This window comes from Larus michahellis, chromosome 16 (assembly GCF_964199755.1).
Source record: "Larus michahellis chromosome 16, bLarMic1.1, whole genome shotgun sequence".
Taxonomy (NCBI): Eukaryota; Metazoa; Chordata; class Aves; order Charadriiformes; family Laridae; genus Larus; species Larus michahellis.
In genome coordinates, this window is record NC_133911.1 from 5799046 (window position 1) to 5817475 (window position 18430).

The following is an 18430-nucleotide window of genomic DNA, read 5'->3' on the forward strand; positions in this document are numbered from 1 at the left end:
TTCACTCCTTGCTCTGGAAGGGAATTTGGTTTTAGTGATTTAAGCTGGGGGTTAAAAGCCAGGAGTGCTGCCTTCCAGCCTGGTTTCCAATCATGGTGTAACTGTCAGTCTCCCCAGCTTTCTATGCCTTAGTTTCCCCATGAAGAAGAGGAGGAGGGATGATGGGAGGATGACTACCCACCCCATGGGCTGAACCCAGCCACGTATACTCGGTGCTTTGAGGTCTCCGTATCAGCACTCTGTCACTGTGCTGGATTGTTACTAACTGAGTCTTTTCCACCTCTGAGCATCCTACTGACCCCTCAGATGGCCGAGGGAGATGATCCTGTGTCCTCCCTTGGACCACCCCATTGGTAACGCGAGGCTCCAGCATGGGGTGAATTTCCCCTAGATGAGTAATGGCTTTTCTAATGCACGGGCAGGCTGTCAGCTTCCCTACTCCCAGTGTTTTATGGGTTTAACTGAACGGCTCTGAACTCCCTAGTAAGAAATAAAGTTATCCCTCAGCGTCCCTTCTAAACATTTCACTCAGTGCAAACGGTGTTTAAGAAAAATGAGGACATATTTCTTCTTAAGGATGCAGTATCCCCCTTCAGAGGCCTAATTTATGCCATATATCACTGGCCAGGGAGAGAAAGGCAGCACAGACCTCACACTAGGAGTGAGCTGGCCCGAGCACAGCCCAGGCACAGCCGCTGCTGCTGCAATGGTGCAATGGGCTGCAACTCAAAGTCCTCCAGAGTCCGCAGAGTCCCCGCTGGAGAGCAGAGCCCGGCTGGCAGGCAGCAGAGCAGGACGGACACCTGCTAACACTCAGCACTGCGCTGCATCCTCGGCTGCCGCATTGGCCCTCTCCCGCCGCAGAGACCTCCTCACCTGCACCCCCCCAGCCTGCGTGGACCCCGTCCTCCTCATCCCATACCAGCTCAGACCCACTCGGGGCCTTTCTCCCCTGCACAGCTGAACCGCGACAGCCTCCACACTGGCCCCGCTCCCTTGGACCACGCTGGTCCCCTCTGCGACACTGCCTTCTCACCTGCCGCTGACCTGCTCTGCTGCCGCTCGACCAGCTCTTCACAGGCATTTGGCACAGCTGGTGGGGAAAGTGGTTCAACTGAGAGCAAGGACAGGACTAATCCTTCTTCACAGCTCTTTAGTAACGCACGTCTGAACCTTTTCCTGAGCAGATCTCAAAAATGATCCTAAATGTGCTTTGATCTTGTCTACCCCCAGCCTCCTTTACTCTGAGAGCCGCCAAGGCTCTACCGCTCGCCCCCGGGTGCTGCAGAAAAGCTCCTTGCCTCTGCCCTTCCCTGCTCTGCACTCATGGACAAGAAATAAGCCCCTCTTCCTGTGTACAAGTAACACAGGGGACTTCCAGAATTAACAAAAGGAGCAGAGTGGAAAGAAGAGGGGGAAAAAGCGAGCAACGGGAGTCAGGAATCCTGGTTCTGCGTCCTGCCCTGCTACTGACCTGCTGTTTCTCTTTGGGCAAACAACATCACGCAGGCTCCCCTTCTGCCCTTGACCTGCTGGGTCTCTTCAGATGGTCAGCCATCTGGGCAAAGATTTCTTGCCTATTTAGCGGGCCCAGTATCTTGTTTGCAATTTTAGGTGCTACTGCAATTCAAGTAACAGCAGAGGAAAGGCACCAATTCAGGACAGTCTGAAGCTCAGAAGTCCCTTGTGTCCTGCAGCCAACTTTCTAGTTCATCTGTCAATGCAGCATCTTTGATGAGACATTTCAACAGTTTCCTCCTCTTGGTCCCATGAAAACCTGCTCTCAGAGCTCCAGCCTAACGCAGCGAGCAGGGTCTCGCTGCTCCCCAGGCTGAGAGGCTGCTCCCTGGGAGCCTTCTGTCTTCAGAGTCTTTCTTTCAGATAACATAAAGCCAAGAGGCTTTTCTCTTCCAGTTTCTCCTCCTTGCCTTATTTATTTATTTATTATTAATTTTTTAGTCCAGTTAAAAGGTTTACTATCTAGACGAGCCTAAGTGGCCTCACTCAGCCTAAGTAACTCTATAAATCAAGCAGAACTGCTAACATCTACATCACAATCCCGCCATCAATCTCCCCACAGGTTGTGAAGAAAACCGAGGGGAAAGATGCAAAAGGGAGAGTGGAGAGTTATAGCACATCACCACCAGGTCCCTGCAGGCTGGCTGTGGCCCTTGGAAAACTCCCTGTGAAGCCACACATGTTGTCAGGGCAACTCAACGCAAACATGGCAGCTAACTTCACCTCGCCATAAACACACACACACGCTCCAGGTGCTGTGCCAGGAGGACATGGTGGATGCAGAGAGAGGGAGGGAAGGGGTGGTGGAGAGCAGACAGGGCTGGGAAAGCCTCTGGAGCAGGTCCGGCCAGCCCATATGAGAGCCAGCTCTCAGGGAACGAAGAAGAAGAGACCAAGACATGAGCCCCTTCGAAACACTGCACAGATCCCCTTGTAAATGCTGAAAGAGGCAGGGCAGGGCGTGCAGTGAAATATCACGGTGGTACAGACGGAACCAGACTTAGCTGCAAGTACTTGCCGCTGGGGGAATAAAAAGGACCCGGGAGAGACAACCCATATCTCTTAACGGATGCAGATTCAGAAGGCAATTGCTCAAAGTTTCATCAGTCCCTCTTGGTGACTGTCTTTAATGCGTTACTTTATAGAGAACCCAAACTCGCCACAACCCAAGTCAGTGGAGAGCAGCTCCCTGGCTTCAGGCCGGGCTCAGAGTCATCCGTAATCAAGGGCAGGGGTTAAGTGAGCCACCTCCTCAAAAAGGGTCCCTCCAAACCCTGCTGGTAGTTGGTAGGCAGCTTAAAAGCAATTTGCAATCCCTTTCAGCACTATTAAGCTCAGACCCAACAAAGAATGCAGACTCCTAATTAATTGCAGTGGGAAGTCAGGAGCATAAATGGGAGTTGGGAGCCTGAATGCTTGTTGCATCACTGAGAAACACGGGGCCAGAAAAAGTTCATTATGGTGGTCTTTCTGGTCCTGCATAGTAAATCAGTGTGTTAGCCCACATGAGGTGAATGAGGCCTCAGCAAGAGCTGTGTGACAGAGAGCAAACCAGAGCATCTTAGCCTTCCAGCTTGTGTTGCGTCCTCCAAACAGCTCCCTGAGCTGTATGCGCGCAGGTAACGTGTACTCTGGGCTTGTTATGCAAAGGGCACACTCAGATCCCTTCAAGGTTTCTGTAATCCCCAAGTGGGGCTGGGAGTCTTTTGTGAACCCACAGAGCAGGCACCCATCGCAGGCAGCACTGGGAGTTCAGGGGCTCTTTAATCCCCGGAGATGCCTGGCACCTGCAAATACTGTGCAACATGCTTAGGAGAAATGCTTGTCCGTCCTGTTGCTGTGGAAAAGGCTTGGATCTGGGCAGACGAGAGCTGAGCTCTGGTGCAAAAGCAGTGGGTCATCCCTGAGCTTGTTAACTCAGCAGTCCTGTTGGGGCGACGTGGGGGAGAAACCCCACGGGCTGCACTGTGTGGGCACTCACCCCACGCTTCCCAGTGCTCACACCCACGCTAATTCTCTGTCTTGCCTTTTGCTGCTCTTTCTGCTGGTCATTAGGGCTCATCTTCTTATCTCCCTTGTCCTTGTGAGCCCATCCATGTGCTAGCACTATCACTAATTGCAAACACCCATCAGTGGGAACACACACGTGTATAAAAACGTGGTGGTGCAGGTGCACATGCAGAGGCACACACGACCTAGCACGCAAACACACGCAATCGCATGCCCGTGCATGTGCTCGTGAAAGGGTATGCACACAGAACACACGCTAACGCATGCAAACGGCTGTGGACCTGTGACTGTACAAGTATTGCATCCGCACACCGCAGTACACTGCCAGAGAGGCAGCGTATGCACCTCCCCAGAGGCGCACACCCGCTCGCACCGAGCTCTGCTCAGCCCCGCACACGCCGGGAGCACCCACGGATCCGCAGCCCACCGGCAGCCACACATGCGGACGCACACAGGCAGCTGCCCGTGCGAGCGCAGAGCACCCTGCATGCACTCGCACACACTCACACAGACACTCACACAAGCTTTCAGCACAAGCCCCGCATGCCAGGAGCGGTTTATTCTGCAGCTTGGAGTGAGAAGACAGTGGGCTCCCGGCCGGACCCTGCAGACAGACTCGGCAGCAGGGACAGACACACTCCCCATCCCACCAAAGAGCCCCTCTTTACCCCCAGCCCATCTGCACCCCACACCTTAAGGCAAAAAGAGCATCGGTGAGTGTCTCATTGGAGCTGGCGTCCCAGCGGAGTGTGTGTGCCGGGCAGGGGATCTCTCCCTCTCCCTCTCTCTCTCTTCCACTCGCATCTTTTCATGAACTCTATTTCTCTTTCCTTTCTGAAAACAACTGAGCTGTAAATACTGTTTAACCTTCTTCCCCCCTTCCCCCCTCCCCTCCGCACTATAAAAACACAAATATGCCATAACTCAGCTGGCTCAGCCGCCGCGCCTCCAACATGCCCTGCTCCAGGCCTCTCAGGAAGGTCATAACAAACGACTTTCCGATTCAGTGCTCCTGAAATAATTTTGTGTATTAAAACCTGAATCTGCACTTTCTGGACCGAAAGCCTCTCTTAATTATGGCAAGCGTCCTTGGGATGGACAGTGATCCTTCACTACGGCACCGCTAACCAACCGGAGAGGCTCCGGCTCTGGCTCCCCACCACCACCTCCTCCCGCTGCCCCCTCCCACCACCACCCAACCCACGGCCCCCCTTGCTCCCTCGCCCCCCCGCCTTCCCTTTGCCCAATCTGTTTTCAAAGTGTGTCTGTCCTTTATTAAATTGTTTTCTTTTCCACATTATCAGTTGCCATGGAGACCTCATCTCTCGGATTATTTGAATTTCATTATATCTATTGATTTGGGAGCATTTCATCTTTTTTATTGTTTTTCTGTCAATTTTCAAAACGAATAACCATCTAATTTGCGTCAGTGCTGATTATGTTTGTCCCTCAATAGAGGTCGGCAGCTGCGTCGGGGAAACAAATCAATGGGAAACCATCATAAACCTCCCCAGTACAATCTCCAGGATATGTGGGTGACATTCCACGCCTGCGAGAAACACTCATCATATCCAAACTTCTTTCTTTCTTTTCTTTTTTCTTCTCCCCTCTTTTTTTTTTATTTTTTTTAATTTTTTTTTATTTCCCCCTGGTAGCTAGCTCCGCTGGCCAGTGGCGGGTCACATTTAAAATCATATTTATTTTACACACAAACATGTACAATTTTGGACGCATCGCATTTTCAGACAGGGAGGGGACAAGGGACAAGAAGAGGAAGGAATATTTTTTTTTTTTTGTAAGAAAGAAGGGAAGAAAAGGATGACGAGGGAAAGAAAAAGAGGAAAAGTGGATCGGGATTGCAAATTGCTTACTATGTTTTTTTTTTAAATAATTTATGCAATTTTAAGCATTTATGTATAAATTTTTTAATAAGCCACCCTGGAGCAAAATAGCCATTAACATCCCGACGTCCTTCTGTCCAATGGGCTCGTGTGCAGGATCAATTTCCGAGAGTACTTTCCTTTTTTTTTATGACATGATAAAATGCTTTTAAAGCAACTTACACAAATATGGAAATTTTTTTCCCCTCCTCTTTTTTTTTTTTTTTTTTTTTTTTTTTTTTTTTGTAACAGCCTCCACTTATTCACCAGGGAGAGCGAGCGAGGGAGCGAGCGTGTGTGTGTGTGCTGGGGAGGGCAGTTGGCAGAAGGATAGACCCAGCCCTAACTGGAACGGACCTGCCTGTCCTTCTAACAAGGGCATAAACTTTCATTAGCGATGCACACAGTCAAAGGCAATTTAGGGAAACGCGCTGTACAGAAAAGGAAAACCTCAGCGTTTTTTATACAGCGGCTCCTTGGCTCCGTCCAGGGGGCTCTATCCTTGAGCTCAGCTTGCGCTCGCCAACCAAAGTGACCCCACCAGCCACAGGGGAGGCAGGAGCGGAGGCCAGGGGGGACAAGGCCGGTGCCCAGCAGTGCCAGCCTCGGCCCCTCGCCTCCACCCCACCGGCAGCCCGCACGCCCCGCAGCTGGTCCGGTGAAGCCAGTCAATATTAACGTCTCACTGGAACCTACCAGAGGCCCAGAGGTATCTGTTGCTTTGCCCACGGCACGGCTTTGCCCCTCCTAGTCCTCCCCAAAGGTCTCCATTTCGGGTTTCCGCACGCTGACAAGTAGCTTGCAGCCGCTCGATGCCCCCCTTTGGGGCATTAGTTACAAGCTGGCTCTGCCCAAACCAGACAGATGTGTCGCTGCTGCTCCTGTTTCCACAGGGTATATAGGCTAGTTATTTTTGCAGCTGGGACACGGTCAGCCTCACACAGGAACCTGGAAAATGCCATTCCTAAAAGGACGGCTCCCGCCACTGGCCCCGTGAGCAGGCACAGCTCTGCGGAGGAGGGACATGAGCACACCAGGCTGGAGGGACAGCAGGCCAACACGAGGGGCTCGGCAGGGTCTGAAAGCCACAACCACACATTGGGAATGAAACAAAACTATTCTTCCAGATAGCAGTTGCCTTGGCCCTCTGTCTGTGGGGTTGAAGCTCATGCACCCCCAGCCAAACATACATTATACATGCCCAAGTGTGGGAAGTCCCTGCACACATTCCTATTATTTGCTTCAACATAAAGTCCTGACACTGGTTTTCCTACAAGAGCAGACTTCTTTACCTTTTTGTATGACCCACTTCCAGAGGTAACACAGGCCTACAAATTTAATCCTACTGACAGCAGGCTTGCATGTTACTGGGACCCTACACAGACCCCTGCACGTTCCCAGCCGCACAGTGCCGGCCAGCATAGGGCTGTGCACACACCTGCCCCGTGCATGATGTTTGCAGGCATTTGAACTAAAGCAGAGGTAAAAAAAATTAAAAAAAAAAAAAAAATTCAAGGGGCAGCCAATGCTCAGCTGGAAAAACACAAAGTGCCGAGAACAGCAAACCCAATCAATAACAATCACAACCCCAGCAGCGGGCAGGAAAGCGTGAACCGTTTTGGCCTGCTCCCTGCATGCTCACCCACTTGGGAAAACACAGTCCCCTGGAGGCCCGTGATTTCGTCCCCTCCCGCTCCACCCTACATTCACCCTCACCAAAAATCTTTACAGAGTGCAAGTCCCCCGGGCTCCTGTTTTGGTCAGAAACTCAGCAGAGAGGAGAGAGGGTTCCTGCACAGAGGAAAAGGTTTCCTGGCAATGACCTGGTGCCTGAGGAAGGTTCTTGATGCTACAAAAGGCTCTGCTTCCAGCAAAGTGCTCCTTACACCCTGCATCCTTCTGACCTCCCCTCCAAAGTTTTGCCCTTTGGATCCCCCTTCCCCTCCCCATTGTCAGCCTCAGCCTTAGCGTGCTCTTCCTCTCCCCTCTTCTTTCCTCAAGTTCCCAACACCATCCCAGCTTCCTCCTCCCCAACATCTCCTGCCAAACCCCTTGTGCCCCAGTCCGCACCCCCATACCTTCTTCACGCCTCTCTTCCCTCAGTCCCCGTGGTCCTACCACCCACGGATGGAAGAAAGCCGCGCTGCCCAGGGGACCAGCACCCCCAAGGACCAGCTGGGGGCAGGGGAAACATGAAACCTGTCAGGGAAAAAGTGAGAGCTCTCCCTTCTCCCGGTCTTGTGTCACTCCTCACCCAGACTGTACAGATTTGGGGGATTTCACTGTAGCAGCAGAGAGGTCAGCAGGAGTTGAAGGTTTTCAGATCATATATATCACTCTATATGGTCTTGTCTATAGTGAGTGCTAAATATAGCCAAGCCAAACCTGGAGGTGACTTCAGTGCTGTGATGCAGGGACATCAGCCGCTGCACAGGCAGCCTCTGCTACCTCAAAGCAATACAGATGTCAACAGTCACAATCCAAAATCGAGGATGCCTGTGACTCCCCTGTCTTCCCGCTGCCCAGAGTATGAGCCAGGTTCTCTCTCTCTTTTTCCCTCTCTCAGGTGTCCATAATGGTTCCTGCTTTTGAGTGGTGACCAGTCAAAATAAGGCAGCATTTCTAGCTCAAAGGTCCCTTTTTCCATGGGATGTGGACACTCTTACATATGGCGTGCCAGCATCTGTTTCAGCATTGCTACTTAAAAACTTAAACAGTGGAAGAAGCTCTGAATAGAAGGGGAAAGTCTCTTGTGTCGGTCAGAATAATTAGGCTGAGCTCAAATTGGCTTTAGGCATCTGCTGCTGCCTCTGAGCAAAATCAAGCCATGCTGCTTCCATCAGCATCTCTCCGCTGTTAGTCCTGGCCCGCAGAACAGAGGGGACCCCATACTGCCTCGTATAGGGCATCTCTGGGAACAAGACTTGCTTCAACAGAAGCTATAAAGCCTCCTTATCCAGCTATCATTAAAGCCAAGAGAAAAGAGGCCAGACAGAGAGATTGAGATGAGCCATTTCCCCAACAAACTTGCTTCCCTTTTTCATTCGCTCCTTTCTTTTTTTTCCCCCTTTAACTGTCATTAAAATAACAAGTTTCTGTTACAGTCTAAACATTCCCACATTGTATAAAGGGTTATGTTACACTAGAGTCACTGCCGGGCCCAGTGTTTGCACAGAAACCTCACTGCAGGTCCCCCCTCCTGACGAAGTGACTTATTAAAGTTTAAACAGTAATTAACAGAACAATAAAAATAAAGGGATGTTTGGGGAGTCGTAGTGCACACAGGGTTTTTGGCAGTGCCAGCACTTTTCAGTGCCCTGCGCTGGCAGAAAAAAACGCTGCAAAACCAGTGGGAGAGACGGTGCGCTCGAAGCCAGGAAGGGGCTGAGGTGCAATCCCGGACCCGGCAGGAGGGTGCGGAGAGCAGCAGGCAGCGGGATGAGAGGGAAGGGTACAGGGGGACCTGGGAAAGGGTGCCAAAGGGTCACTTGGCAGAAGGGTGAGTTGGATTCAGTGCTCGCTACCTTGCCTGCGCTCAGTCTGTGCGAGTACGCACCAGGCAGCACCGAGAGCCTCCGCTGCCTGTTCTCCGACTCTGCTGAGATGGCCTGGACAAGCCCCCAAAACCTGAGTTTGGGGAATTGGGTCTCTGAAACCAGACCTGGGCTTTGGGGAAGCAGCTCCTTTACTTTAAGAGAGCGTGGCTGAGAGGGAACAGCGACCACAGATCAAACCCCTAAGAAAATCTTGCAACAGGGAGAGCTTCTGCAAGAGACCTCAAGAGCAGCCCCCTTGCTCGGGAGCTTTAAAACCAGACAGGAGCAGGCATCTGGTAGGGACCGATGCTGCCCTGGCCCCGTGCTGGTGTGGGGAGCTCTGAGCTGCAGATCCAACAGTGTGTTAGTAATTCTGGGGTCATTCCCTCCTGAAATGCGGTCAGGGCTAGGACCACAGGGCCAAACACTCGCTATGCAGGACCCAAACCCCATCCCTCCCACAAGAGCAGAACTTTCCCAACCTATGTGAAACTGGCTAATCAAGGCTCCCTTTAAAGGAGCAAAATTGCTTTTCCTCTGTTTTGTACCCATCCCAGTTGCCTGCCTTGCCCAGGATGAGCTCTAGAGCATGTGGGCAGAGTTTAAGCCTAGGTTGTCAGCCCTCCCTGTTACCCAACATGCAGCAATGCAGAAAGATCTCATTTGAAGATATTTTTGGTGCCTATTGTAACTATTCTCAAATGTTTGCCTCAGTAGCTCACAGTGCTAGTTGGCTCTAGCCCTGATGTGTGACTCAGTACACATAGCATTGTGCAGCCCCATGTTTGCTAAATCTCTTCCAGTACAACTGCTCAGTTTGCAAATAAAAAGACAGCTCCATAAGGGTGTATCTCCCGTGCAGAGTGAACTCAGGGAGTGCTGCCTTCAGTCTTCTCCCACAAAGCCCTCCCTCAGGTCTGGTACTTTGCACCCTGGGACAGCTGGGGAGCAGCGTGGCTCTCACCTGGGCTGGAGAGCTGCCCCACTACTGCGAGGACGCACATGGAGACCATCCAACACCGGCTGCTCCCGCTCTGCCCACAGCTTCCCTTCCCTCCTCTGCTGGGGTGCAGAAGGAGGAAAATTCTCCCAGACTCTGCTGCTGACAGAGCCTGTGGCAGCTCCGTGAACAACCACAGGAGATGCCCCCAGAAGTCCCAGTATTGTACCAGTATGAGTCACCCCAGTGAGGAGACTTGGATCCACCTCCAGGAGGCTGACCTGCAAGCCCAGAGTCATGCAAAGTCCTGCAAATTCATTCTGCAAAGAAAATGTACTCCACATGCCACAGGCTGGGCTTTGGAGCAGTCCATGAAGGTGATTCCTCCCCTTCAGCTCCCTCACTAGTGAGGAGGACTCTGTCTTCTGCTTTCTCAATGCTGAGCTAACCAGCTCATTTCCGCAGCTGCTAAATTGGCACTGCAGAGCAAAGACACATTTCAAGCTCCTCAAAGTCAACAACTCTCATTCTACTTCCAGCAGCTCAGTGGTATCCAGCTCAACACTATCCCTTACTGACAAATAGCCACCAACATGAAAAAAGCCACAAATATCGACAAGAGATCCCTGCTACTCTGCTACTCCTGCCCTCCCACCAACAAACACCGCTGAGTCCCTGCAGAGACACCCAGACACGCTTGCTGAGCCTTCGCTCCCTCCATCTGCTCTTCCATCAGACCCAGGAGGAGAAGCCACCTCCAGACACTGTGGAGGACTGGGATCTGTGGACACTGAAAGCACAGAGGGGCGGTGGGCCGAGGGTCCCTGTAGACACTGCAGCTGCTGGCTCCCTGCTGGCAGCTCCTGCCCCAGGATGGGGAATCATTGCCTTTGAATCATTAATTCTCAGCCTCATGCAGGTCTCCTTCCCCCCAAAGACAGCTGTGACTGGGATCCACTGGCTTTCCTGAGAGCAGATTGACCCTACAGAAACATTTTCAAGTCCTCTGTAGTCTGGAGTAAACTGTAGGGATGGTCATGATTTACTCCGTGGTCCAGGAAAGGAGAAAACTCAAGTCTCAAGAACTAAAAGAAAGTGTTAAAAATGTGACTTCCCAGGCAATTACCAGTGGTGATTTTTAATAAGCTGTTTTCTCGGCACTGGGGGAGCGAGGGACATGGGGGAATCAGATGTTATGAATCTGAATCCAGTCTAGGTTTCAAAGGTGCTGGTTTAATAAGCCGTGAGGCGAGCCTGCACTAGCAGCGACAGCCCTGCAAACGAGTGCCAGAGCGGGGGGCTGGCATATCAGGGTTCAGAATTAATGAAACCAAGACCTTGGCAACCTCAGTGATTTTACTGCATTCTGGTGTAAATTGATAAACTTGCATGGTGCTCCAGGGAGGCTGTGAGATGGAAGGAAGGGGGAAGGGAGAGGGTGAGTGGGAGACATACTGATGCCCTTCTCCCTTACAACAGTGTTTTAACTGAGCCCCAGCAGATGAGCTGCAAGTGGGACACACAGTTTGCCATGCCTCCCTCGCTCCCTGAGCCCCATTCTGCACCCCACTTCACTGCTCAGGATGTCTTCACAAAAGCCTGTCCTGAATCCTTGTGAAGTCCTTGGGTCCCCCTGACAGGGAGCTAAATGGGATGACAGATATATCATCCAACACGGTCTTGTTTGGCCAGCAACACTATGCCCTCTTATCCCCAAACCTTCTATTGCAACGTTTTTATTTTCTCAGTGGCTTTTCTGCCTCCGTGGGAAATTAAGAGTAACTAACTGCCTTGTTCAGACTTGCCCTTGGAGACAGTTTCTACAGAAAGCCCCCGAATCCATTGCAAGTCAGGCAGGGCAGTCTCTGCCTGAAATCCCCCGATCAGCTGAGCCGCTGGCTCTGGCTCTTTCTTCCCTTTGCTGCCCCAAGCCAGCTGGATGCCCAGGAACAGCAGCCAGAATTCAGTGCTGGGAGAAGATGCTGTGTGAGAGTCGGCAGCTCCACAGCCTGAACTGCCTCCCCAGGAAAGGCAGATACAGGTGTCTCTGCCCTGTCTCACTCCTGGACATCTCCTCCTTGCACACTCCCAAGGTCTCTCTGACCTGACGTGAGCTGAGCTGCCAGTCTGCTCTCTGAAGGACTCTCTTGCCCCACAGACTGAGGACGAGTGGCTCATCTCCAGTCCTGGGCACAAGCAAGCAAAATCGACATGTCAAATATCCCAGACACTCTCAGCCTAGTGCCTCCACTCTCCTCTTCCAGACCTGCTAGACTCCATCCCTCTCTGACTGCTCTTATGCTAATGTCACTCCGCTAAGCTCAGAAGAATGATTTTCCCAGCTGACACCACATCAGTAACAGGAGAACTGCTTATGGCTTTCCGCTGCCACTCACATCAAACTGAGAGAAAATGACACGCCACCCAAATCTGAACTTTTCATCCCATCCACCCAGCTACAGGATGTTTTCGAGCTCCTGGCTGTGCTGGAATCAGAGTCTCCAGACTCATTTGTAGCGAGAGGGGCAGTGCCTGAAAGGGAAGATGTGCTGAACAGGTACAAGTAGGTGCAAATAGAAGAAGAGAAGGTGCCCCCAGATCAGCACTCACATGCATTTTCCTCGGCCATGTTTGAGGAGACTTGGAGTCAGAACAGAGCACAGCTTTGCATGGGGGTCTCAAACATTTTCACAATGCAGAATGACTGTCCTGTGCACTTCCTTTTCCAACACGTCGTTCAGGATGCCTCTACAGCAATGCCAGTAACTGCCTGTAGGGAATGTTATGTTAGAAAATTATCTAATGCACTCTTAATCACCTGGTCTTGCAAACTACAGAAGGAAACAGGAGCAGCCAGCACAGTATGACCCTTCTTCCAGACACCACTGACTTTAGATACCATTATCAGTGGTAGCCTGGTGCATGTCCCAGAACTCAAGCTCTCTTTCAGTTAACAGGCCATGAAATTATTTAGACTATTCTTGATATTACATTCTGTTATATTTGTAATTAACACAGAAGATCAGCAGTGCCCCATCCTGCAATCCTGTATTTTGATGAATAACAAGGAGACTGCGCGTACAAGCACTTAGTCTTCACCTAACTCTGCTTCTGCTATGTTTACGGGAAGGCAACACTTCACAGCGAACTTATCCCACAAGGAAAGGGTTTCGTATTGTCAGAGATTTTAATCCACATATATTTGAAATATGATATGGGAGCCAGCACTCTAAAATCAGGTTTTACCTCCTTTTTTTCGGAAAGGACTTCTAACAAAAGAAAAAAATCTGCCAGCAGACTAAGCGTTCGGCGCTATCTTCAATCAGGCAAGCCTAATTATACCCATTATACTGATGAGGAAGCACTGGCACAAAGCTATGCATTCGCATGGCTACATACACAAAGCGAATCAATGGCAAAGCTGGAAATAAACCCAGGAATCATGGTGATGAGCTCATCACCCACCTCAGCACAGCCGCACGCGGCTGGTCATGGATGAGACCATGTCCTACCCATGTCCAGCAGGTTACAGAGCTGGTTAGGCGTGCCACACATCTACGTAACAGCGTAGAAGTTTCAGTCCCAGTGCTGAGATGGCTTGGGGAGCTCCGAGACATTTAGGGGACTGGTCACATAAGCTGGCCCACGAAGACCTGTCCCTCAGCTCACTGTACTGGAGACAGACTGGTGGGCTGCGGACACCCAACAGCCAGAGCATCAGGTCTGAGCCACTAAGATACCCCTCAACCACACAGACCGTGGCAGGGATGAATCATCTGCTCCTCCTCCTGAAGCAGCTTAATCATCTTCCCTGCATGTGGATCTTCCCAGCAAGGTCCAGCCTGAACTGTCTACGCATTAACGATCCTCTAGCACGTAAAGCCCAGAGATTTTCCTTGGCACCAGGGGCCAGCACTTGCCCTGCACTCTCCCTGCCAGGTGCTGGGTGCTGGGTCTAAGAAAGGCTGCAGAATCCCTTGGGATTGAGAGTCATTACATAAACAATACAACAGGATCACAAGCTGTAATTGTAAAAGTGCCTGAGGTCTTGGCACTGAAGTCTGCCTCAGCGAAGGCCTCTAAATGGAGACCCAAACAAAACAAACAAAAGCCCCAAGTCTGTCAGCACTTAATGAACAATAATAAATAATAAATAATAACCCTTAAGAGCCAACCTAGCAAGACAGATGTGAAGCACCAGGGCAGCTCTGAGGAAACGCTGTCCCTACAGCAGTTGCCCTCCCTCCCCAGCCAGAACACTGGGCTCAGGTCAGCGGGTACTTGCAGGGCTGGGTCCAGAGCGGGGAACCTGGATCTCTGTCGAGCGTGCACCCCCCCGGCACGAGAGCTGCCGCCTGGGTATGTCCCTGCATCAGGATCTTCACCTGCTAAGTGAGCACACGCGCATACCAAGTCATGCCTGGCTCCTTCTTCCTGCAGGATCTCTCTTTAAGTGCTAAAGGCAAAAAGAAGCAGATGGAGCTGAGCAAGGGAATCCAGAGAGGTGCGAGTCCGGAGAAGCCTCTCCCAGCATCATTACAGCCTTGACTCAGTCCCCCACCTGTGCCGTGCAAGCTGGGCTCCCGGCAGGACACCGGGAGAGCTGCTTGGCAGGAAAATGGGCTGAAACAAAGGGCCTAATTTAAGTATTTTTATAACTCGGTACTTGTGACAGTGGGTTTAGCAGTTGCCAGCCATCTGGAATAAAGAATTACAGCCACCTCCCCTAATCCTATATTGCCTAAAACCTAAAGCTGGTTATGGTGCAAGGATGAGGCAGCAGGTTGGGAGGAGGCACTGATGGGAGTGTGGGGGTGGAAAAGGGACCACAGGAAAATTGACAAACTTATTTCTTTTTCCTGCAAAGTCCTGGGTGGTCCCAGATGTGTAAGAAGTATTTTTGCTAGGAATCAAGAGACAACAGGGTGAAGAAAAAGGGGGGAGAAGGGACACAAGGAGTCCTCCATGACCACACAGTCTCATACACCACACACACACACACTCTCACACACGCACACAGAGGCTTACTGGTCCGCGCAGGGCTGTCAGGTAAATTAGATCTGAAAGCTGACAATTTCTGACCATATTTCCTTGATTATTTCAAACAAATGCACACCAGCCGCTGTAAGGAGATTAAAGTGACATAAACGTCCCGAGTGGGAGGAGGGAGGGCAGAGAATTCAGGTCACCCCCATCCGTCCCCCATTTGACAGCCGCTATATCGCTATCCAATCCAATAAAAAAATCCCCCCCTTTTGCTTTAATTAATTTTACAGCTAGCTTGCTTAATTACTTTCAATCAAAATCCTCCTGCCATCGCAAAATTAGAGATGGTTGAGCTCCATTAGCCTAAATTCTTCATTTCCATATAGAAAGAGGCTCCCTCGGCAAAGCCAACAGGGCTCCCTCCTATTCAAGCTGCCATCAGACAGATGCCTGTCCCTCTGTCTGTCTCCAGTTCCTTGGGAGAAGTGGGGGGAGAAGCATACAGTGTTGTTCCCAGCAACCCCTTTCATAAAGCATCTCCTTGCGAGCCCTGGACACAGGAGGCCTCTCTGCTCACAGCAAAGACCGCGAGAGGCGAGAAGGACGGCCTGCCCTCATGGCCTTCCTGCAGCCACACGGGAATGAGCATTTCCATGGCTGCACAACGGAGCTGGGATGGCAGACGGCCTCCTCTCCGCTAGGCTTTCTGCTGTGGCTGCCAGCGCTGAGGATGGGATCTGGAAGGGACACCTCTCCTACTGAGGCTGGACCAGGCACTGCCACTGTCATCCCGCAGCCGTGCAGGCATCACTAACTCGAGCTGGTCTCTGCCAGACACATGGAAAGGACGTCGAGGGGACACAGGGGCAGATCATTTTACGTCTGCCTGCTGTGGGGTTTGGTACCTTCCTTTGGAGCATCTGGCAGTAGCCGCTGTCAGAAACATGACACTGTGGACCACGGAGCTGCAACATTCCTATAGCTCCTGTAGGCATCATTAGCACCTCTCTCCTGCAAACACTAATCATGAACCATCCTGTTTTGGGCTGATCTGAGAGCAGTCCCAACTGGTCTCATGTCCATGAAACCTCCTCAGAAGTGCAGGGAGTGGCAGCAATAAAGCCATACAGAGCTGGAAAGGAGACAAGAACCTCAAGCAGATGGAGAGGACAGATGCAGGAGGAAACCCTGGAAGGAGCTGGGCACACTGGGAGCAGAGAAGGAGAACTTGCTCCTCTCAAAGGACTGCAGGAACCGGAAAGAATTACCCAAACCGCCCCAGCGGACCACACTGCAGCATGCTTTCCTCCCATTTTCTCCAATTTCCTATGGTCTCCTCCCTTCCCATCTCCCCATACTATTCGCAGAGCAATGGTCTTAAGGGGATTTTACATGTGCTCAGCACTCCATGTAGGTCTGGAGCCTTGGGAACCAACTCAGCCATTTAACCCGCCCAGTGGAGCTTGGTCTCTGCTCCCTCCTCCCGCCACATGCACACTGAACCTGGAGCTGCAGGAAGGTCACACCAGCACCCCGGTCTCCGCACCTTCCCACCCTTCCGAAAGCTCAAGGGGATTCATAAGCACAAGAAGCCCAACTCCTCCCCGACTCCAGGGAGGACAGGTCAAACCCTTCCTTCTTTAGAACAAAATAAAGAAGAGACAAACAGAGACCTATTTTGTTTATAAGCTTAAAACTGAATCCAATGGCGCATCTACCTGGGGATTTTAGATTAAATGGTTTAAGAAACTCAAATAGGCTTTTTAATCCGGTCAAATAAAAGGAGCCCCAAAGAAGCAAAGAATTCACCCTGCCGAGCCTCACGCCTGTGAAGACAGGCGGGCAAGAACAGATTTCTTACTCTCCGCAACTCCTCCCCACCCTGGCATGGGACATAATGTATTTGCCAAATCCCAAAAGCCTTGGATACACCCTGTTCAGGACTCGTGCAGACTTCTCTTTCCCATGGATGACCCACTTCTATCATGCTGTATAGCACTTTCTTCATCCTTTCTGTGTTCTCTCACGCTGTTCATCTGGGTGCTTCCCCCCAATACCTGGCAGCCTGTGGCAGGACCGTGGTCACATCACAAGCACCAGCCAAAAGCAACCCTACAGAAGGCACCAAAGCCCTTAATCCCCATTCAATGCACACATTTATGCACTGTCTTTCATACAAACTACCTCCCTGAATGCTTCACGAGAGGTGGGAGAGAAGACGAGGGGCTGAGCAGCCGTGTGCTCACCAGATGCAGAAGGGAGACCAGCAGGGTCTGCCAAGGGAAGCTCCTGCAGAGAGCAGCAGCTGGCCAGCCAGCGAAGGTCCGATGGATAGAGACCAATGCTACATGGACTTGGGGAGTTTGATAAACATCTGGAGACGAATCCTGACGAAGAGCTCTCTTCTCTGCTGGATGACCACTTCTCCAGGATTTCCAGCCTCCTGCCTCCTCCCAATATTACATCTCACCAACTTTCCAACAGAAACCATCCCCTATTACCCACCACTGCTGTTCAACTCCGGAAGCACTCAGAACCGGCCTTCCCCTGCACATGCTCTGCAATAAAACTCCCGACTTGTGTCTCGCCTGCTCCAATGCTCAGAGCAACTAGGACAATAGAACAGAGAGGCCCTAAATCCACCAGACTCACCCTAAATAGCAATGGCCCATAATTTCGCCTGACATTCAGGAGCTTGTTATTCTTTCCCCTCGTCGCCTGGCTGGAGCTGTTCAGACCCATCAGTGTTATTCTATGCATTAAACGGGAAAAAAACCAACTCAACAACAACCCAGAGAGTTTTCAAGCCTGCCCATCGAGGGCTGAAGGGGCAGCATCCCTAGTTGTGCTGGCAGTGGGAGAACAGGAGGAATCAACGCCTCAAACCCAGACCCATGCCCTCCGCAGGGGAACAGCACGAGTGGGTCCTGCTGAGACCCCCAGCAGAAATACACACTTACCCTCTTCTCTGCTTCCATCCCTAGCAAGGGAGCTGCAATCTCTCCCAGCCCTTCCAGCCTCCCACCTGGTGCCCGGGAAGGCTTCTGCACACTCCTCCCCACCACCCCGGAGCAGGGAGCTTTAACCACAACAGTTTGGGGTTTGGGTTTTTGTTTTTTTTCCAGGCTGGCTCCAGCTGATTAAGGACCTGCAACAGGATGTAGGGATTACAGCAAAACCTGGCTCCGGATCAGCTGGGGCACAGAGCCAAACGAGAGAGCGAGGATTGCCCCCAGCCTGGCTGCCAAACCGGCACTCGTCCTGTTGGGAGGCTGTGAGGGCTGGAGCTCTCCGCTGGAACAAGGCCCCTGCCCTCGCTGGCTCTGCTGGGGAATGGCCCGAAGCCCACACTGACAAACGTGCCCACACGAAGGCAGGGATGTGAGGACGACGGATCTGTGGCTTACAGGGCTTGCTGAAGGGAGGAAAATCCCTTACGGCCTCGCTCTTCATCCCTTCGCGCCAGGCAAAACAGAGGTGTGAGGGGCGTCCCCACCTCCCGTCTTGAGCAGCAGGAGCAGCCCAAATTGGCGATGCCCCGTGATTCCCTCATCCCTCTG

General features: G+C 51.7%; 1 protein-coding gene across 9 annotated transcripts in view; it reads right to left on the reverse strand.

Moving 5' to 3' along the window:
- Positions 1-18430, reverse strand: part of CASZ1 (castor zinc finger 1) — a 292054-nt gene that overhangs the window by 57152 nt on the left and 216472 nt on the right. For 2 of the 9 annotated variants that reach the window (XM_074560816.1, XM_074560815.1), the window contains exon 2: positions 12495-12654. The exons of the other annotated variants lie outside the window; for them this stretch is intronic. In XM_074560816.1, the coding sequence (XP_074416917.1) occupies positions 12495-12513 (19 nt within the window). In that variant the 5' untranslated portion in view covers positions 12514-12654. The remainder of the gene's footprint in view (positions 1-12494; positions 12655-18430) is intronic. 9 annotated transcript variants of the gene reach the window in all.